This window comes from Acanthisitta chloris, unplaced genomic scaffold (assembly GCF_000695815.1).
Source record: "Acanthisitta chloris isolate BGI_N310 unplaced genomic scaffold, ASM69581v1 scaffold19837, whole genome shotgun sequence".
Lineage (NCBI taxonomy): Eukaryota > Metazoa > Chordata > Aves > Passeriformes > Acanthisittidae > Acanthisitta > Acanthisitta chloris.
The window spans coordinates 22,494-44,905 of record NW_008682277.1 but is presented as its reverse complement, the minus strand read 5'-3'; the positions used below and the strand labels follow the sequence as shown (position 1 = coordinate 44,905).

At 43.3% G+C, this 22,412-nt stretch overlaps 1 protein-coding gene across 1 annotated transcript in view; it reads left to right on the top strand.

Annotated features, from left to right (window-relative positions):
* The first annotated feature begins 1,369 nt into the window (after positions 1-1,369).
* Positions 1,370-22,412, top strand: part of PSD3 (pleckstrin and Sec7 domain containing 3) — a 21,832-nt gene continuing 789 nt past the window's right edge. The window contains exons 1-6 of the mRNA XM_009078475.1: positions 1,370-1,398; positions 3,626-3,819; positions 6,216-6,286; positions 12,226-12,383; positions 13,242-13,386; positions 16,505-16,648. Of these exons, the coding sequence (XP_009076723.1) occupies positions 1,370-1,398; positions 3,626-3,819; positions 6,216-6,286; positions 12,226-12,383; positions 13,242-13,386; positions 16,505-16,648 (741 nt within the window). The remainder of the gene's footprint in view (positions 1,399-3,625; positions 3,820-6,215; positions 6,287-12,225; positions 12,384-13,241; positions 13,387-16,504; positions 16,649-22,412) is intronic.

The following is a 22,412-nucleotide window of genomic DNA, read 5'->3' as shown; positions in this document are numbered from 1 at the left end:
GACTGGCCCAGAGACCCTGTGAATCCTTGGCATAGGTTATCTCAGGGGAGGGTATTTCAAGGATCCAAAAGGCATCTTAGGGATTTTGGGATAGCTGATGTGGAGACAGAGGAAATTAAAAAACTGAATACCTTGCCTGGTCTCTCAGAGAACCCTTCTGCTGTGGGACTGCTGAGGGTTGAAGAACAGGTCCAGATAGCTACCACAACAGTGCATCATTGGCAGTACTGCACCAGCTCAGACTCCATGATCCCCATCCATAAGATGGTTTGTGACCTGGAGAGCCAGGGAGTGGTCAGCAACACTCCCTCACCCTTTAGGAATCCTATATGGCAAGTGTGTAAGTCCAGTGGAGAGTGGAAATTGACAGTAGACTATCATGGCCTGGACGAAGTCACACCAGCTCTGAGTGCTGCTGTTCCGGACATGCTGGAACTTCAGTATGAACTGGAGTCAAAAGCAGCAAAGTAGTGTCACCACTAACACTGCCAATGCCAATGCAATTCATTCCTTTGGCAGCAGAGTGCAAACCAGTTTGCTTTCACGTGGTAGTGCATCCAGTACACCTGGAACCAACTGCCCCAGAGGTGGAAACAGAGCCTCACTATTTGCCATGGTCTGATCCAGACTGCACTGGAAAAGGGTGACGTTCCAGAACACCTGCGTTACATTGAAGACACCTTTGTGTGGGGCAACATGGCAAAGGAATTCTTTGAGCAAGGAGAGAGGATAGGCCAAATCCTTCTGAAAGCTGGTTTTGCCATAAAGCAGAGCAAGGTCAAGGGACCTGTCCAGGTAATTCAGTTTTTAGGAATAAAATAACAAGATAGACATTGTCAGATCCCAACAGATTTGGTCAACAAAATTGCAGCTATGTCCACACCAAACAGCAAAAAGAAAACACAAGCTTTCCTAGGTGCAGTGGGTTTTGGAGGATGCATACTGCAAACTTCAGTTAGATTGTCAGCCCTCTCTACAAAGTAACCAGAATAAAAATGATTTCAAGTGGAGCCCTGGACAACAACAAGCTTTTGAACAAATTAAACAGGACATTGTTCATGCAGTAGCCCTTGGGCCAGTCCAGGCAGTACAAGATGTGAAAAATGTACTCTACATGGCAGTTGGGGAAAATGGTCCTTCCTGGAGTCTCTGGCAAAAAAAACCAGTGGAGACTCAAGGATGAGTATGGTGGCTGTATGGAGTCCTATGCAGCAAGTTGCAGAAGCTATTGAGGTGGATCAAGTCAGCTTGCAGAACTGAAAGCCATCTAGCTGGCTTTAGATATTGTTGAATGGGAGAAATGGCCAGTGCTCTACCTCTACACTGACTCATGCATGGTAGCAAATGTTCTGTGGGGGTGGCTAGAACGATGGAAAAAGACAAATTGGCAGTGCAAAGGTAAACCCATCTGGGCTGCTTAATTGTGGCAGGACATCAGTGCCCAGGGGGAGAACCTGGTTGTAAAAGTATGCCATGTAGATGCACACATACCCAAGAGTCAGCCTACTGAAGAACATCACAACAACGGACAGGTGGATTGGGCTGCCAAGATTAAAGAGTCTCAGCTGGATCTGGACTAGCAGCATAAGGGTGAACTGTTTCTGTCTGGGTGGGCTCATGACCACTCAGATCATCAGAGAGGAGGTGGAACATACAGATGGACTCGTGATAGAAGGGTGGACTTAACCAGGGACACTATCTCCTAAGTTATGTATAACTGTGAGATGCGCACTGCAGTCAAGCAGGCCAAGTGGGTAAAGCCTCTGTGTATGGTGGATGGTAGTTGAAATATAAATATGGAGAGGTCTGAGAGATTGATTACATCATACTCTCACAAACCGTCCAAGGCAAACTCTAAGTGCTTACAATGGTAGAAGCAACCACTGGCTGGCTGGAGACATACCCTGTGCCTCACACCACTGCCCAGAACACCATCCTGGGCCTCAAAAGCAAGTTCTGTGGTGACATGGCACCCCAGAAAGAAGTGAGTCAGACAATGGGACTCATTTCTGAAATAGCCTCACAGACCCCTGGGCCAAAGAGCATGGTATTGAGTGGGTGTATATTCCCTACCATGCACCAGCCTCTGGGAAAATTGAACAGTACAGTGGATTGTTAAAAACCATATTGAAGGCATATATGCATTGAGAAGGTGTAGGACCTGGACATGACGTAGATGGTATAGAATAAGGGGTGAATAATGTCTTAGTTCTGGCCAGGACATGTTTAACTTTTGCAGCAGCCAGGGAGGGCACACTAGGACCCTGGTGTTACTCTATACCACCTCACCTCATGCAGAGGGCACGGAGGGGAAAGGGGGGAAGGGGGTACCCTTTGTTCTGGTGGCTCGGTCAGGTGTGGTGTGTGTGGTTGAGCAGCACTGGGTCCCACATGGTGAGCGACTGATTGTGAGTTGTTCACCTGTCTTGTACACTCTGTTATTAGTCCAGTTGTTACTGTTCATTTTCGTGCTTCATTGCTGTTTCTTAGTAAGTTGTTCTTATCTCAACCCTTGATATTTACCTTTTGTGCCTCAAATTCCCTCAATCCCTCCACAGTGGGAGGGGATGGGGGGTTGAGTGAACAGCATGTGGTCTGGGGAGTTTCAGTGGAAACAACAGCTTGGGGAATACCACTCCTAAACCACAACAGTAGGCAACATTAGCCATAGTTATGCTCAAACGATAATGATTATTTTTGAATCAGATGCTGGTCTTAGGAGAAGCATTGCTACCAAGACTTTACAATGACAGACTTTATCTCTGATACACCTTTCCTTGTCACCTGGAGGGGAGTGTATGTGGACTTCAAGGACTAAGAGCTGCTCTGTGATCTGACACTAGCTGTGGTTCCTCCAGATACACCATCCACCCAGATTCAGTGACCTGTTCTCTGAAAACCATTGCCCTGTTCTTGTGATGGACGCCCTTTGTTTTCTAGATTGCCTAGTTCTTTTTTTTTTTGCCTTTGCCTGTGACAAGCAAAAAGGCATATATTATCCAGGCAATGCTTGTGACTTGCTGAAATGGGTTGCATTGTTGTCCCAAAGAGTTATGTTGAACCCTGATAAGTAACATTTCAAGCAGCATTTTGTTTCCAAAATTCAGGTAATGTAGTTCACCCAGTGTAGTTTTCATTTTTAAATTACTATTTTTGTGCTAGTTGCAGAGGAAAATAAAGAAAAGGAGGTAGAGTCTGTGTTTCATATGCTAAGTTAAGGAGTAAGCCACAGTGATCTGTAGTAATCTAATTATTTTAATCTACATGTGAACTCATGAAGAAATTGGAGATTTTTCAGGAGAGCCCAACAGGCAAATATTTCCCATTTTAGCACTCAAATAAGTGGAATTTAAACCAGATGAAGTTGGAGGACACAGAACACTCCGGAAGTCTTGTCTTTTGAGACTGTAATGAAAACTTGGGCTTTATTGAGAATTGGCCTCTATGTCCTGTACTGGTGAAGCAGGTGAACTGAAGCTTTGCTATACTGTGCCTGTGTTTTGGTATACTCTAAATAAATCCTATAAAGAGAGAGGTATGTTTTGATAAAGAGCATTCAAGAATTGTTGAAATGGAAGTTTGATGATCAGTCCCTCATTCATGCTTGATTTTCACTGCTTTTAAGGGATGAAGAAGAGAAAAAAAAGTCTCACTCAGATGGTACAGATGAAAAGGATAATGGGAGCCAGACAAAGGCTGTCAGTCGAATTGGCAACTCAAATAACCCATTCCTGGACATCCCTCATGACCCTAATGCTTCTGTGTACAAAACTGGATTTCTGGCTCGGAAAATCCATGCAGATATGGATGGAAAGAAAAGTGAGTATCTTTCATTCTTAATATGTTATTTTCTTGTTATGTCTGCATGATGCCGCTTACCGATAAACCCACGTGCTTCTCAAGGCAAGTAGTAGTGCTTCATATGGGGGAATTGCAGCAATAACAAACAACTCAGGAATTGGATTATCACACTCTCACTGCTAGGCCAGGATTTTCAATGCTCAGTCCCATTTGCAGCAGCTCTAATGCATGAGCATAAGTACTGTGATGCAGCAAAACAATGTGAATCTTTTGTGGTAAAAGAAAATGAATATCACAGGTTACAGGAAAGAAAACAATTTCGAGTGAATTACAGTAGCTATTGCGCAGTACTTTGGTAATTCTACGTTTCCTTATGTGACACCTGATTGTTTCAAATCTCTCCTCCCCTCTGGATTAATCTTTAAAGAAAGGCAGTTCTTTAGCTGTACTTGGAAGGTAATATAACCATTCACTTCCCTGCTTTCCCAGGCTGGGGTCACATACCCAATGAAGTGCAGCAGCTTTTGGCAACAGCCAGCTTTTAACCATGCAGTTCCTCCCTGCCCCTTTTAAATAATAATCCTGCTGTGTCTCTTGCTTACTTTAATTAATCCTCTTTCCTTTTTGTCCTACATGTCTGTGGTGCACTAATTATCAAGGGCCTCTGATTCACCTGTGTGTGTTTTGTTTGGATATCTTCATTTGTTTGTTTTATATTGCTCTTGGAAACAGCAGAGGCTGCTCAGAGCATCTCTATATTCCCTGATCATTGTTGATGATCGCCTACTCATGGTACACACTCTTGGGCTAAATCCTGAAGGCAAAGTCTGGCTTCGTGATGGGTTTCCCGTACCTGCCAGTCTCTCCGTTCTGGCTAAGCTCTTTGGTGTTCACATGTTTTGCTAGTGTATTTTAGGAGGCAGAGTTGGGGGTTGGTATTTTCAAGATGGAAGATGACAGCTGGACAACTAAATCCGGACGGAGGTGTCGAAATCAAACTGATCTCTGTGATGACTGGATGCTTTGAATAGATTCTTCTTTATTAAACTTCTGGTTATTTGACCTTAATAAGTAATGTATATAGTTGCATTTATTGAATTATTTCTGTAATTTTGAAAATCAGAATTGCTCATTGTTCAGCACACTGTATGCTGACATTTTAGGGATAAATCTTTAGTGAGTAATGTAATTAGGGCCATGTTTTCAGACGGTCCTGTACCACTTAGAGGTCTGTCTCATTGTCATGCAGCTCTCAAGAGAGTTGCATTCTGGCTTTCCAGTTGCAAACAGAACAAAACCATTTTTTTTTAAAGTTAGTTAGACTTTTTCATATTTCATGTCCTAATGGAGTTGTTGCAGGGCAGAGAACAGCTTGTGCAGGATTGCTAATGAAGTGATGTGCTAGAATGATTACATGTGTTTTCTCAGGAGAGGAGTACTGAGGGCTAAAGCACTTAGGCACTTAGAGGAGAAGGGTGCAACAGGGGCCAATGCCTGGAAGCTGAACCAAACAAAAGCCAATTAGAAATAAGGCCTGTTATGCAAGATGAGAATGATTAGCCTCTGGAGCAAGGAACTTGTAACCCCTTCATCATCACTTGCTGTCTTCAAGTCAGCATGGGATGCCTTTCTGAGGGTCACACTTTAGTTGTGCACAAGTTATTATTTTCACTATAGAGGTTAGTGGATGCTGGTCAATGATGTGTGCTTCGTGGAGACTGGGGTTAGATGCAGACTTCGAGTCTCTGACATTGCCTTCTATCTATTTCAGCTGAATTTCAAACTGTGTCCTTCAGCCTTGATGCTGTTGTTTTTTTTCCCACTGCTTCTTTCTAGGAATTTATGGACTGGATATGTTGTCTGTTACGTTTTTCAACCTTTAACTGACTTTAGGTTTCTTGAGGGGTGACTTTTCTTTTTTTCTTAGGATTTTGTTTGGCACCTCTCTCCTTTCTCAGTGCCAGCTTTGGTGTGCAGCAGCAATGAGGGGGAAGGATGCCCTTGAGAGACACTGCCATCTGAGCATTGTCCTGCTGGTTCTGGGCAGTGCCTGCCAGCCTGCCGTGGCATGGAGAAAGGGTGTTTCTTTCTGAACACTGCCACAGTGTACAGCTCAAACCTAGCTGTTAAGGGGCAGTGTCTGCCTACCTCCAAGAACACAAAGACTGGATTTTTGTGGCCTGCTTTCTGCATTGCTCCTGTTACCTTCTGATCCAGTCCAGGCCTGTCGTCAGGGTTGTTGTATTACTTGCTCTCACAGCAGGTACGTTGAGGCACTGTACTGAGTTGTACTGTCCTTTGAAAAGGATAGTACAAAGGAGTTTTTACATAGGACTAATGTAGCTCTCCTGTTGCCTAGACAAAGTGTAAAAATGGATCTGAGTTAAATGGGTTTTAATTTGTTTTCTTTGCAGCTCCCCGGGGAAAGCGAGGCTGGAAAACCTTTTATGCTGTCCTGAAGGGAACAGTCCTGTACTTGCAGAAGGTAGGGGAAACCACTGTCTTTTGAAAACTAATTAAGGAGGGATAAAGGAGCAGGCATGCTCTCCATTCTCTCAGCCCACCTCTAGGCTCCTTTCTCTCTGATGCACAGCATAGCTGATTTCTCTACCCCCTCCCTCCCACCCCCGTTTACACACACATTGAGGCATGAATCCTTTCATTGACATCCTCTCTTTTCACACTTTTAAGTTCAGTTCCACTGTCCCCATCCAGATGTGCACCCTATCAGTTCCAGTTTATCCCATTACTGTCTCTCATGGCTGAAAAAAATAGACAGCAAAGGCAGTGTCATCTCTCTGTGTCTTGCACACGTTCCTCTAGACTGCTTTTAACTTTGCATTTCATACGTATGACTTCTCCTTCTGTAAGACTGTCCTCCTTTCCCACCTTTTCATAGTATACTTTTCTGCAGTGCCTGCAAGACCAGCTGCAGAACAATTGAACAACAGCTTGGCCTTGGTAGGAATCTGCAGCTACTGTTCCATTGCAAAATTGAAGGATAAAAGGATGCTTTTTTTTCCCCAAAGCAAGATTAGACTGGTTTCTAACAAAATGTGCTCCCTGACAGCAAGAAGTCTAAAAAAAAAAAGTCAGATGAAACCCTTCAAGTCTTTTGAGCAAGCTTTAAATATATTGTAGTACATTTTTAACTATACTGCTGGAACATAAAATGCAACATATGAGTGAGAACTGTCAAAAGCAAATAAATGGCAGCAGCTAAGTAGATTGTTAAGGCTTTTTGCCCCTCAGTGTAGCTGAACTATTTATGGAATAGGTGCTGTTTTCCACACTGCCCTGTATTGCAGAAGTGTGCTTATTTGAAAACTGCTTTACATTTCCGTTGCGTATTGTGACTATCAGGAGTGCAAGTACTCCTTGCCTGCTGTGGCTTTCTGAAGTTGTTAGTTTTATTGAAGCCAGCCTGAATAGTCTCTGAGAAGAAAGAGAGTGGTTTGGATCAAGTTCTTACAACATGAGGTGTACAAGGTGGATGCTCTGGGTGCAGTACCTTTTTGAGAGGACTGAAATGCTGAAACAGACAAAACAATCTGCATTCAGGATGGAAGGTTTGGGTTGGAAGTTGCATGTGAGGTGCTCAAAGCCAGTGCAAGAGACTCAAACCAAATCTGCTGAATCCCAAGTCCTCTTGCTGGCAGCAGGTTCACATTTTACTGAAGTGGCCTTCATGGCAGATTTCTATTTGCCCTTTCCTGAGTGAAATGGAGTCATCTACTTCCGTTTCTGAAATAAGTCATCTTTAGGGTTCACCTAAAAAGACTGCATAGTTCCCTAAGAAGTATGATGGCTCCTTGTTTTTAACAGATTACTTAATTTCCTATTTGATATTTAAGGATTAATAAGCTTTCAAAGGAAAGAAATGAGGATATTGTCTATTTTAGAGTCTTGATTAAATATTTTTATGAGTATTACTGGCATATAAGTTTAAAATGCTTTCTGTTTAAGGAAATCTAGAGATGCTGATGTAGCATGCAAATTTTCTACAGAATGTTGCTCTCCCCACTCTCACCCTCCATGCTTTGGAGATCAAGAGAGTAATTTCACATATGACTGCATCTTTGCAGAATGAATTGCATTGTTGAAGTCCTTGTTCTTATTTGTTTGTTATTTGCGTGTTTAGCACTTGTCAAAGCACTTGAATTCAGTGATTACAGGGTGGTTGCTCTGCAAAGCTGCATTCTCCAACTTGGTCCTGAAGAAATTTGCACTGAAACCATCTTACTGTAGCACACTGACAAGCAAGGCTTTAACTTCAGCGCTGTAAAAGGTTGACAGAAGGATGTGATGGGAAGTAACTGATTCAAAGAGTAACGGGACAGCTGTGAGCCTCCCCAGGGTGCCTGTGGCTCCTTCTCGGCCACATGCTGCAGCTGTGAAAAAGCCTCTGATTTCTCTTCAGCTCCAGAAGGAACACCAGTGCTTTGCTTTACCACTCAAATAAACCTTGCTCTGTTAGGGATGTAGTATCGCAGAAGATGAGGGTGCCAAGGTTTTGAAATACACAGCTAGGCCAGGTTGTTACAGTAAAAGTTGCTGAGGTGTTGTTTACTTTTGTAATAGTCTAGGAGATTGAAATTATCCTAATTTCAGAAAGTTCAGAAGTGTTTTAGAACAGCTTGAGTTCTTTGTAGAAGGCACACAGCTCTGGCAGTAGTCTTGGTCGAAGGGTTTCCTTGTCTCTTCTCGCCTTCTCTCCGGATGATAGGGTGTTGTAGGGCATGGTGCATTTGCACGCACACATGCATTTTCCCTCATTCTTTCACTGTCTCTATATATGTGGAGGTAACATCTGTGGTGATGGTTTCATTGCGCTGACTGCTCTTCAAGAAGGGTATAGGAAAATGTCACTGTTCAGGTGCTGTCTACCCATAAATACATGCACAAACCCCGGCACTATTGCTTTCTGTGTTTATCTGTAACTTAGCTGTTCCCTCAAGACACTACTGCAATATAAATATTATATAAATATTAATTGTTTGTAGCAGCTGTGATTCTCCCAGTGGGCAGTGTATCCCAATTCTGCTGTCATTCTGTTTGCATTCCAGTTCTCCCTGTTTTGCTGTCAAAGTCCATGTGTGAGAGTGTTTTGTAAATGGTGGGCACTTGAGATTTACTGGGGAGTTTTTCTGGGCCATCTTGTCTCAGGGCCCACATTTATTTGTATTTATTTTTCATTGGAATTATTCCAGTTCTAATTCCTGTGCTGCGTATTGTTTTGTTTTTCAAATGAGTGACTTAAGAGAGATGGTTTCTGAATTAGTGAGCACAGAAAGTACGGAGGGGGCTCAGTGGAAGCATTCACAATTAGCCGACTAAATATGCCTGCAAAGTATTATATAAAATGAGAGGTTTGACATGTTTGGGATGTTGGCCCTGTCTATGAGCATCCTCAGGCCAAGGTTAATTTCCTGCCCTGTGTTCATAGCAAGAGGAAATTGCAAAGTAGGAGCTTGACAGAATGTCTGTTCACTAGACTGACATGGGATGTGATGTGCATACAGAAGGGAGGTTTATAAGGAGAGGGCATAAGGCTGACCTTGCTTCCTTGCTAGAAATTGCTTCTGGGCAAGCAGTGCAGGACACAGACCTTCATGTTTTGTTCAGACTGTTCTGTGAGGTTCGCAGCATCTTTGCTCTTTAATGTGGCACTTTAAAATCTTGCAGGCTTCCGGGTATTTTTATATAACTTTTCTCAAATTTCCTCTATAAATTTTTTTTTTTAAAATAGAGAAAGGCCAGAATGATGTAAAGTGTTCAGTGATGAGACTTTCTGAAAGAGAATTTTGCAACCATCACATGCAGCTGAGTAGAGATATCCACCTGCGGTACATTGACTGATGAAAAGACAAATGTCATTCTCTGGTCTATCAAAAACAGATTTAGAAACATGCTGACTCCGGGTCAGCAGGATGTTGGAAAGTCATTCTCCAGGAGTTTGAGAAAGATGAATTCAGCATGCCATTGCAGTGTGTGCAGTGCTCACATCAGCCTTCAGTTGACAGAGAGGTCACAGTTCCTTTCTGGCTCAGTATATATTTCTTGCCACAGTCTTGATGTAACTTTAGAGAGCTGCCTTCCATTTCAGCTCAACCTCCACGCTGACACCAGCACATCTGAGCACACCCTGTCCTTGATGGCATAGGAGAAAACGGATGTTCCTGCTCCCCTAGCATTCCTTACCAGTCAAAAAGAGTTGAAGGCCTTAGAGAAGGAATTTTGACAGCACAATCAAGTCCTTAAGCTTTCTCTGAGGCTGGCCAACTATGTGGAGACATTTCCGGTATGCTCATCAGTGCCTTTGGAGAAGCTGGCCGAGCCCCAGCTGTCAAGGTAGATTGCAGCCAACTGATCTGGTGGGATTAGCAAGGATTATCATGAATTCTTTCTGTCAGGAAGAAGGGGTTCTCAGCCAGGACTCCCTCTGGGACTGCCCAAATGTGGAGTTTTTCTGGAACAGGTTTAGATACCAGAGCAGGTTGTGGACGTCGGATGCAACTCTCAGAGGAAGCTGTGAGGCAACAGGCTAGGTGATAGCTGACACTGTCTCTAAGCAGTAACTAGAGGAAAGACAGAATATCTTGTTTCTGAGGCCTGTCTAAGTTCATTTCCTGCCTCTGAAGTTTCCCAGTCTCCCTGGAGAGTAAAGCCAGTTGTCTCCCCCAGAACTACCACCAAATAAATCAGCTTTTGAACCTGTAAAGGAAGTGGCTTGACTTGAGTCCTTGCCTCCTCCATCTTCAATATCGGGCTGAGACAGACTTTGAACAACCTGCTCCAATTATTGTTCTTCGACTAGGGACTTAAGTCTCACATCTTCCATGAAGAAGGTTTAGAGAATGCCCTAGATGGGAGTAGGCAAAGTCCGTCATGATAGAGAGATCCCTATAAATCTTGCTGAGTCTCAAGCTACGAGCGAGGAAGGACATTTGGCGTTGCTCACTGCTAGCCCTTGAAAACCACTTATGTCACAGATGTTTAGGTTGAAGGCTGCCTTTTGGTCACCTGTGCAGTACTGGTCTGTCTTTCTACTGGGCCTGCCAGACCTGTGGTGGGTTGTGCCCTTTTCTGGCCCCAGGTGGAGGTGGTCCTGCAGCAGGACTGCTGGATAGCTGCATTTCCACAGGTGAAGTGTCTGAGTAGCAGTGGCAAGTTCTGGGCCTGCAGTATCTGGAACTCCGTCAGGAAGGATGAGACAAGGCAGAGGAGCAGGATGCCACAGCTGGTGACTCCCCATCCACTGAAACTCATTCTGGAGAGCCCCAACCCAGCTTGGCCAAAAGCACAGATAACTTTGGCAGCAATGCAGATGCCTCTGGCTGCAATCCTGTGCTGTGTGCTGCCTGTGAAGCCCTGTAAATGAATTCATGTATGTTAACCAGCTCTTCTCAAGGGTAGGAGCCTTGCTGGCTGTTGAAGCTAATGCCATCCCCACATACTCTGTGTCTTCCACTCTGTTTCCTGCTAAACCTCATCTTGTAACTCGTGTTCAAGTGGAGGATCAATAGTTATCATGCCTGCAGGAAATTGTTCCTCTGTTTTGTAGCTGTCACAGTTGGTGCATGTTTCAGGTGAGACTGATTTCTGTGATGTGCTAATGAGAAGTTAAGTCAGTTACAGACTGCTCTGGCCTGTCCATCAGAAACAAAGTGATACAGAATTGATGGTAAATTACTTTTCCTTGGAAAGCCTTCTGGCTTTCCCAAGCCATATATAGTCAGGTGGACTTTAAACTGAACTTGTAGCTATACTGTGATTGTGCCCTTAACCAGCTACTGTCACTCAGGAAATCAAGGACTGCTTCCAGACTGATGCTTGCAACACGGAGGAGTTTGGCTCCTTGTTTTTGTGATTTGGTGTTAGGAACAATACTGTTATTGTGTCAAACACCTGGACAGAGCTGTTCTTGCCATTTGTAGACACTGAGCAGAGGAGAGTTTGCTGTAACTGGCTTTGTGGAGACTGATAAGGAGGTTTCTCCAGTGTGTGAGGACTTCCTTAGGAGGACATACAAAGGTAGTTGTTTAAGGAAAAGTAAAAGTAGAGGCTGAGAACCCAAGCAGAATCAAATAGCTGAGCAGTGGAGGTGGGGAGCTGGTTATGAAGGATTCCTGAAATGAAGACAAATAGTCCACAGCTGTTGTGGTAGTCAAATACTCCTTGTTTACCTCTCTTCCTGTGAAGCAGGTAGCAGAACTACTTCTCTCCCTTGCAAAGAGATCAAAAAAGAGAAAGGAAAAGATGTTAAAGGTAGTGGAAATGACAAGTGCTCAAGTCAGGTTGCATTCAGTTTGTATACTTTATTACTATTCATGAACGATGGAACAAGGTTTTTCCTTAGGTTAAGGAAAAAGGAGTAGCACGTGCAGAAGTAAGATGCCCTTTTCCCCCTATTAACTCCTGCAGGATGAATACAAGCCAGAAAAGGCTTTGTCGGAGGAAGATCTGAAGAATGCGGTTAGTGTGCATCATGCGCTGGCGTCCAAGGCAACAGACTATGAGAAGAAACCCAATGTCCTCAAGCTTAAAACAGCTGATTGGAGGGTCTTGCTCTTCCAAGCCCAGTAAGTGCTCTCTTCGTGCCAGTCATTGAGGAAAGAAAGCATTGCTGAAGGAGGGGTACATTCCTGCCTGGACAGGTTAGAGCAGAGGCTTAAGAGGTTCAATCTGTTTATTTGATCAGAAATAAGATTAAGTAGTGATGTGATTTGAGTGCACAAGTAGTACATGAGAAAGAAACATCAGGTTTTAAGAGGCTTTTTAATCTAGCTGAGAAGGGCATAACAAGATGCAGCAGCTAGAAGCTGAAGCTGCAGGAAATTAAATTTGGAAACAAGGCACAAACTTATAAGAGTGGGGTGATTAATCATTGAAGCAAATGACCAAAGGCAGTCTTGTATTGTCTGTCTCCTGATGTCATCAGGTCCTAGCCAGATATTTTTCTAGAAGATACAGTGTGGTCAGAAACAAAGTTACTACTTAATACAAGAATAATTTTGTTAAGTTCTTCATGCTGTGTTATCCAGACAGAACAGATGACCTGCTTTTTGCTTCTGACATTAAAACCCGTGCACAGGCCCTTTTCTACTGGCATTCATATGAAACCTCATAGAGATCTGTGGTGTCCAGCGCTGCTCAGAAATTTGTCTGAATGAAGTCATTGGTTGGTTCTGTCAAGTGACCTGTGTCACTTAGATTGGATTAGGAAAAGATGCATGCTAGGGTGAGGTATGGACCTAACCACAGGTGAGCCTGTGACTGAGATACCTGACACTAACTGCTTGAAAAGAGAGACCAGAATACTGAGCAGACTCTAAGACTTGTCCAATCTGGTTATTCTCGCTTTTAAAATGCTATAGAAGGGGTGGAAAGAGATAGAGAAAGCTAAGTCAACAGGTGCTTAATATGTGTTTGTTCCCCAGGAGCCAAGAAGAAATGCAGACCTGGATCAACAAGATTAACTGTGTGGCTGCTGTCTTCTCTGCACCACCATTTCCAGCGGCAATTGGCTCTCAGAAGAAGTTCAGTCGCCCCCTCCTGCCAGCCACCACAACAAAGCTATCTCAGGTGAGACGTTTTTATGTAGAGGGTAGGTGATGACAATTTCTCTGGCTGGATGGAGACTGGATGGTCGTCCTTGTCATTGTTTTGTGGCTGTTACCACTAGCATTCCTAGGAGAAGGAGGCTTGCATGGTAAATCTCTGCTCATTTCCTGATGCAAGATTTGTAGTGGGAGAGAAGGAGCAGACTTGAATATAATAGTTTTATGTTTCTGACGAAAAGATACAGTCATCAGTTTTCCTAGTACCAGATAAAGAATTTTCATCTCGTGCTCATAGCTCTGCAGATGACATTTCAAATACTGTCTGACTGGTGTGGTTTTTGAATTTGAGTGTTTATTGCCACTCGTTTCAGAAGAAATAGACATACCTCTGGTCTTTGGCTTATTGAGGTGATAAAAGGTGAAAGGTGATGCGTCAGACAAGCATAGTTATATTTCTCCTACAATATTTTCCAGACTCCAACCCTTATCGGCTCAGGAATTTCCTGTTTAATATATATATTTGCAAAGTGACTCTTACATGAATGTCTTTTGTCTCCCCTTGTGGTGACACAAGCTTTTAGTATCCTGTGGCAGGGAGCACTACTACTTCTTGCACAAAACCCCACTTAGTTCTGCTTGTTTCATAATTGCTGAGTCAGATGCTTGTGCCCATAGCTCTGTGTACATTGGGAGATGTGATGCATGTCTGTAATTTCTCTTGCAATGACAGGAACGTGATATTGATTGCCTTGATCAGACTGACAGTGACAGAGGTTGTACTTCACGAGTACCCTCCTGTAGCTTTTAAAGTGATCTGCCCATGCTAGATTGCTTCTTAAATGTGTTTGGTTGGGGTTTTTTTTAAACTCTCTTCATAGCTTAGCAACTCTCCTTAGAAACCACTGTCTCAAAATCTGCATTTCTCTTAAGGGGGTGGTTTTATGTCGCCCCTGCTTTTTCTCCCTCTGTGGAAGTAGCCTTTCTTAGAGTTTGGAGATGGACTTGCCGTCTTCTGTTGTGGGTTAAAGTTTTAAATATGTTTCATACAGAATAATACTAACTTGTCCTATCCTTGTGGTTTTACCTTTTGCTCATGCACACCTTTTCAAAAATTCTGTATGGAGCTTCCAAAATTTACACCCAGTCACCAAAAAAGCTTTTTTTGCTCATCATCGTTCTGTGTGGTTGTTCAATTTAGCACATTGTTTCCTAGTCTCATTGTTCCATTTAATATGGAAAGTCAGAAAATAGATCACAGTCCTGTGGTTTGTGTCTCAAAGAAGGGGAGACACGGAAAATGGAATAAGATAAGCTGTTTTAGCTAAAGGCAGAAGAATGTTAAGTGTTCAAAGTAGATAAATTCAAAGGGAAGCAGAAACATGTCTGCTTTCATCTATCACTGTGGAAAAGCTGCCAGCAGGCTGTTTCTCATTTGGCAGACAAAAAAAAAATCCAAATTGTCAAATCCCTGTGGTTGCTGTTTAGGATTTTGTGGGATGAATCATGATGGACAGTACTTCTTCAAAGAGCCTGTTCCTGGTCAGGCAGAAGTCAGGATGCAGTGAGGACCTAACATGGGTGAGGAAGAGAGGTTAGACATGATAGATTGTGCAAGATCACTGTACCAGGTTTTCTTTCAGAAGCAGAGCAGTGTCAGGTCTTGGTTAGTCCAACCAAATAGGGATGTGACAAAGCTATATATAAAGGAACCAATCTAGAAAAGATCTACTAGGGTGTTGGGTTTTTTTCCTGAGAATGTGCAGCACATACAAAAGCTCCAGAGCTGGTGCCATGGAAATTACAAGTGCCATATTAATAGCTGCTCAAAGACCTCCTGTCATGAGGCTGTAGAACTCTCAGCCACAGGATGTCGCTGGGACCAGGGCTTTAGCACAATGTAAAGAGTGATTGGGCACTAATGAGAGAGCATGCAGATCCAGGGTAGTTACTAACAGCAACAAGAATTTTTGGCAGCCAATAGCGAGTGGTTTGAGTCCTACCATGTTTAGGCGGAGGCAAATTATCCCACATGTTTCTTTCTTCAGTTCTCTTGCAAGAGTTGAAACATAAGATTAGCTGGGGCTTAGCTACCATCCTCTATAGAAGTTTTCCCCTTTTCTGCAGCTCCAGCTCAGCAAGTTGAAAGGCTTAGTCCCTGGTGTGACTCAGTGTAGTGCAGGCATGTCTGACCCGTGGTCTGTGCAGCTACACCACTGGAGATTGACGACATTGGCTGCTCTCCCTTCCTCTGAGGCTTTGTGCCTACATGGGAGCTGAGCTGGGTACTACCTGTTGTTATGATTGTTAAGTCACCAATATCTGTATGATCCTGTATATATTTTGGACTTAACTAATTCAAGCATAATTTCAGATCCAAGCCTAGAAATGGACAGAAGGCCATGCTGCAGGAGCTGGAAACCTTCTGAGATGAGGGAAGGTTAGCTGACAGATGGACTGGAGGAAGTGAGTGGGCCTGGGATTATGATAAAGGAAATTGCCTAGAAAGTGGGAGTAGCATCTCCTCACTTTCTCTGACTGCACAGGGGGATAAAAGCTGCTTTGGGCTTAGCAAAATGAGATACCTTTTGGGGACTGACCGCCCTTCCTCTTCTGAATGCACTGTATTGTTGTGAACAAATTGAAACCACACACCAGAGAGCTTTTGGTAGCACAGAAATGGAAGGAAGGGCTCTGACTTAATGTCCTTTCTTTCCTGGAAGGAACTACTTCTACACTGCAAAGACCTGAGGCAGGATCTTCGCCTGTTTCATTCTGCCCTTGTTTTGACTGCATACACAAGAGTCTTAATTAATTTAGCAAAAAATGTATTAAAGAAAAAGTGTCATGTTGTCAGTAATGCTCTGCAGCAAACTGCTTCTGTTGCTCTCAGCAAGGCAAGGGATGACAGGTTTGCTATCCTTCCCAGTGGCATCTGTTAGCTGCTGAGTTTTTCTGGAAATCTGGCCACCTTACTTGGGTGCCTTTGAGAGAGTTGTTGGGGGCAGAGCTCTGGGATAAAAGACCTTATCAATCTAAGAAAAAGAAACTAATTAGTATTATTGGATAGGGATCTCTCTATTCTCCTTTGCTTATTGGATATTTTAGCTTCTGTCACTTAAATACCTAATATGTTTCTGAAGGATGAACAGCTGAAGTCCCATGAAGCTAAGCTGAAGCAGATCTCCACTGAGCTTGCTGAACATCGCTCCTATCCTCCTGACAAGAAGCTCAAAGGCAAGGAAGTAGATGATTACAAACTGAAGGACCACTATCTGGAGTTTGAGGTATGTATGGGAAATATTATTACTTTTACTTTTGGGGTGTGCATTGGGTAGCTGATCTAATACTTGGGGTACAGTCCTGAAGTTCTGCATTTTTCACTTTACTTCACTAACAAATATGTTCTTGTTAGACAGAAAAGTCACGTCAATCCCAGAAGCTGGGATGTGGCTTCTCTTTCTGACAAGAACTTCCTTAGCCATGAATTTAGCTTCTCACCCGTAACATGGAGGATAAAAATGAGACCCTCTTTCCTTTCCTGGTATATCTGTTTGAAGAGATGGTAAAGTCTTCAGGCAGGAATTGTATCGTGTTCTAAGACTATGTCTTGCCTAGTGTGTTGGAACCCCAGTCTTTACAAGAATGACTGCATTCTGCAGTGGTGCAGGTCATGATAATTGTCTTCCATTGCTATGTTCTGAAGGAACTGATCCTCTAAAATTATTGTCGTAGGCATGCATCATCAGAGCCATTTGTGTTGTGTACTGGTGAGCTGGATGTCAGGATGAGAAGGAAAAGGGTAGAATTAAAGATCACAGGATTATGTGATGCAACTTAGGCAGCTGTGTTAGGAGGTTGTTCTGAGTATCTGACAGCAGCTTTTATCCATCATGGTGTCTGCCACATTGTAGGACTATGTGGGAGCAAGTTGGCAACGCAGCAGATGTCTGGTATTTGTCATGACTACACCTTTGAGCTTTTTCCCCCAAAACTGCAAGTTAATGTTACCTTGGGTCTGAAAGGATCTTACTGTAAGCAGGCTCTGCCTGGCAAGAAATCCATAGTCTGAGGAAGAGGAAGAGCAGATAAGACAAAAGTTAGAAAGACCACCAGAGCTGATGCTGGAGGCAACACAAACCAAGCCTCCAGAACTGAAGTAAGCCTCCTGCCATGTGTTACCAGTTTCTTTTAGAGGAATCCTTTTACTCCTGGGCTTGACCAGTTGTGTACTTTTGCTTTTGCAAAAGGTTGTAAAAGCAGAAGGTTGTAACTGTGTGTTGAGTTTCGCTTCACTGTTGCAAAGTATTCAGCATGGCTTTATGAAGAGGGTATCATACCTTACTAACATGATAGCCTTTTACAATGAGATCTTCGGTGTGATGGATGAGGGGAGAGCAGTGTGGGTGTTGTTTGTTCTTGCCTTTTATAAGGATTTTGACATTGTCTCCTCTAACATCCTTGTAGACAAGCTGATAAAGTGTGGATTAGAAAATTGACAGTGAGGTGGTCTGGCTGAACAGTCAAGATTAAAGGGTCATGATCAATGACACACTGTCAGTTTTGAACACAGTTCTCAGATGTACAGAGCAAGCCACACAGTTTCACTCTGGAGGGGGTCTTTTGCAAATTGGGAGAGCAAGGAGTTTCTAGGCTTTGGGTCCTTGGCAAAAAGTTTATTTGCTATGACTTGTAGAAGCATGATTAGTTAGGATGAAATGCAAGCTGGAATGTTAGATGTTTTTTAGAAAGATTGATGAAGTAGCTCATTGTGGTTTTTTTCTGTTTTCTGTGAATTTTATCATGGTGGTCTTCAGAGAAATATTCTTCAACACAAATCAGAACTAGTACAGCTCAGAGAACAAAAGATGTCTTCTTCTCTAGTGAGAGTCTTGAACAGAAGTTGAGCTTTGCAGTTCAGATATGTGATCGGCACTGTGGGAATGGCCATCTAGGGGCACCAACTTCAGTTATGTGTGAGACATGGTAATTCAGGAAGCTGCTGTGCAATTCTGCGTTACCGTCACACTTGCACAGATTTCACAGGCCATGTCGAACTATCAAGAGGCAATTCCAAAATGTCAGAAGTCAAGTAGATAAGGCAGAAGGTCGGTTTGGATGACCAGGAGTATTCTTTTGGAGATAAGGTAAAAAAAGAAGGTGTATGCCCAGTGGAAGGAAGGTCAAGTGTTGTGGATGGAATACTGAGATGCTCTCACCACTGTAGGGAGAAAAACTGGCCGGAACTGTGGGGAACAATAAAAAGAGGGTTTTTAAAATACATTAATTGTAAAAGACAGTGCAGAAATAACATTGACCTGTTTCAGAATGAGGATGGCCATCTCACAAACGGGAGCATACCCACAACAAGATATTGAATGCTTTTTTTGTCTCTGTCTTCCACACCAGTGATGGGCTAAGTGGGTCCCAGTGCCCTGAACTGGATGTCCATGGCTGTGAGAATGATAAACTACCAGTTGACCCTGAAGTTGTACAGGATCTACTGCTCCAGCTGGGTCCCTATAAATCTATGGAGGTTCATTATATTAATCTGAGAATACTCAAGAGCAGCCTGATGTCATTGCAAGGCCTCTCTCAATGATTTTTGAATGGTCTTGGGAATATGGAGAGGTCCCAGTTGTCTGGAAGCTGGTTAACATTGTCCTAGTGTTCAAGAAGGGCAAGAAGGATGACCCTGGAAATTACAGACCTGTCAGTCTCACTTCAGTACCTAGTAAAATCATGGAGAAGATTATTCTGGGAGTTATTGAAAAACACCTGAAGGACAATGCCAATCATCAGTCACAGCCAGCATGACTTCATGAGGGGAAAGTTCTGCTTGTCCAGTCTAATTTCCTTTTATGATAAGATAACCCATCCAGTTGATCAAGGGAAGCCAGTTGATGTAATCTTTTTAGATTTCAGTAAAGCTTTTGATACTGTCTCTCACAGGATCCTTCTGGACAAAATGTCCAGCACACAGCTGGATAAACATGTCATGTGATGGGTGAGCAGCTGGCTCATGGGTCAAGCACAAAAGGTTATGGTGAATGGGATTACATCAGGCTGGTGACTTATTAGTAATGGGTTCTGCAGGGCTCCATGTTAGTGCTCTTCAACATCTTCATAAAGGACTTAGACACAGGACTTGAAGGTATACTAAATAAGTTTGCTGATAATAGTAAATAAATGTGGAGAAGGTGTTGACTTCCTTGAAAACAGAGAGGCCTTGCAGAGAAGCCTAGAGAAATTAGAGGGCTGGGCAATCACCAACTGTATGAAATTTAACAAGGGTAAGTGCAGGATTCTGCGCCTGGGATGGGGCAACCGTGGACGTACAGACAGACTGGGGAATGAGAGGCTGGAAAGCAGCACCATGGAAAGGGACCTTGTGGTCCTGGACAATGGCAAGTTGAATATGAGTCAGCATTGTGCCCTGGCAACCAGGAGAGCCAACCTGGGGTGCATCAAGGCAGAGCATCACCAGCTGGTTGAGGGAGGTGATTCCCATGCTCTATCCTGCACTGATGCAACTTCACCTGGAATCCTGTGTGCAGATTTGAGTGCCACAATATAAAAAGAGAGAAAAGCTATTAGAGAGCATCCACAGCAGGGCAACAAAAGTGGTGAACAATCTATAGGGGAAGCCATGCGAAGAATGGCTGAGGTCACTTGGTTTTTTCAGCCTGGAGAAGAGGAGATTGAGGGGAGGCTTCATAGCAGTCTACAGCTTCCTTGCAAGGGGAAACAGAGGGGCTGGCACTGATCTCTCGTCCTATGCAGGGACATGGCATGGGTCCCTTGCAACTCAGGATATTCTGTGATTTTGTGAGGCAGTAAGACAAAACAAAACCGAAACCAAAACCAAATGGTGAGTTATATGAAAGTCCTGAATGGAAACTTCGTGCTGTTTTTGAGGTTTCCTGACGTTCCCTCTAGACCAACAGAGCTTGCTGCATGGGATCAACCAAAAAGGGCAAGAGGCATGTGGAGCAGTATTTTGTGAACTCAGGATATTCTGTGATTTTGTGAGGCAGTAAGACAAAACAAAACCGAAACCAAAACCAAATGGTGAGTTATATGAAAGTCCTGAATGGAAACTTCGTGCTGTTTTTGAGGTTTCCTGACGTTCCCTCTAGACCAACAGAGCTTGCTGCATGGGATCAACCAAAAAGGGCAAGAGGCATGTGGAGCAGTATTTTGTGTCTCTTTCAGGCTGAGACTACAGACCAGACTTTGTATCTGTGTACAAAGGGCTGTGATGAAACATCTCCAGAGGCACACCAGGAGGGCCTGCAAGTGCCAAAGGAAGGAGCATAGTCCCATGAGGAAGGAAGAACCCAGTTTCCTTTTCTGCATGTCCTTGTTATTCCTTGTTGTTCACTCACTGGTGATCCTTTCATTCTTGTTCCTTATGAAATACTAGTGAGATGGTGTTTCCTTCTGAGGGGAGGTGAACCAGAAGATGACTTGTCCCTGCTCGGGGATGCAGCCAGGAGCAGTTCTCTTTGATTGTCTGAGGAAGTACTGCTCCAGATTGTTGAAATTTTGTTGCTCACTGCAGAAGATTTGTAGTCTGAGAAACATCTTCTGAGTGGTGTCAGGTGAGATGTGAAGCCAGAATATTGATGGGGGGCTACCTCATCTCCTCTTTATTAGGTGTATTCAGTCTTTGGACATAATGTTGCAGAAGCTTTTGAATGGTTTTAACTTACGTGGTTTTCCTTTCTTGACAGCATTTTCCAGATTAATTTCTTCTGAGGCAAATTTTCCAGCAGCTTTTACCTAACTTCAAATGTCAGGTCGCTAAAAGACCAAGTTTGTTGCAGTTGAAATGAAAACAGAAACTTCTAAATGCATAGATTAATTCCGATAGAAATCAGGGCCCCACAAAGTCAAGGGGAAAATGGCCATTTGTGCACATGCAAGCCCCAGATTTCCATCCTGATTGCTGAGTCTTTTGACCCTGGTGGTGTTTACTGAACCAACAAAAAGCAGAAGTCCATATGGCAGTAAAGATCCTCTCTCATTTGATGAATATTGCACTGTTCCCAAGCTTAGAACACTGGCTTGCCTTTTGCAGAGGTGTCTGGTTAGTTGTGTGATGAATCATCCATCAGCCCAGTGCATCATCGTCAGAGTTCTGCTGGCTGTTTCTCCATTTCCTTTTCTATTAAATGACATATCTTACCTGCTTCATGTGTTTGTCTCTCACATTATGGAGCTGGAGCTCCAGATATGGAATTGATAGGAATGCTTTTCATTTTTTAGGTGGATTCTGTTACAGTCCTCCTCTATGAGGTTTTATTTATTCAAAGGACTCTCAAAACCCAGTCATGTTCCATCCTTTCCTCTTCTCCCTTTTCATTCCATACTTCAAAGCAGTTACCAGGCTTTCTTACTTCCTGCCCTCAAATAACTGTTTTTACCAAAACTTTATTATTTAATTAGAAATTAGAAGAATTTTTCTTAAACACCTTTTCCTCTGTCAGGAACATAATAGCTTGGAAGCTGTTTTGCTACTTTGAAATACAAATTAACAATAAGTACAGATGTTTATGTCCTCCTTCCCTGACCCACAGCCAACTGAGATCACCTTAATTACAATGCCTGCACCATGTCTTTAGTGGCTATGTCAGGGGCAGGTTATTAAACAAATCCTGGGAGGAGCATTACTCTGTTCTCAGGACCTCCTGCCCCAGCATCTGATTTTGTGGCTCTGCAGGGATCTTGTGTTACTATACCCTCACTTTGCTCCTTGCCAAGATGTTTCTTGCAGAAAGATGTAGCTGTGACAAACAGAGCGTAATCTTCCTGTTGGAAGAGGGAAGGGTCTAGTCCAGACAAGGAACAGAACAAGTGGGCATGGGGAACAGTAAAGTAAACTTTTTCTGGCAAAAAAATACAAGTTTCTGGACAGGGAGGAACCTCTGCTGTTCCATATGAATGACCCTGGCAGGAGAACATGCCATGCTGCTGTCATAGCCCTCTCATCTGCTTCTTTTTGTTAAGGTCTGGCCTTGCCGGGGATCCTCTCATGGTCTTAGTGGT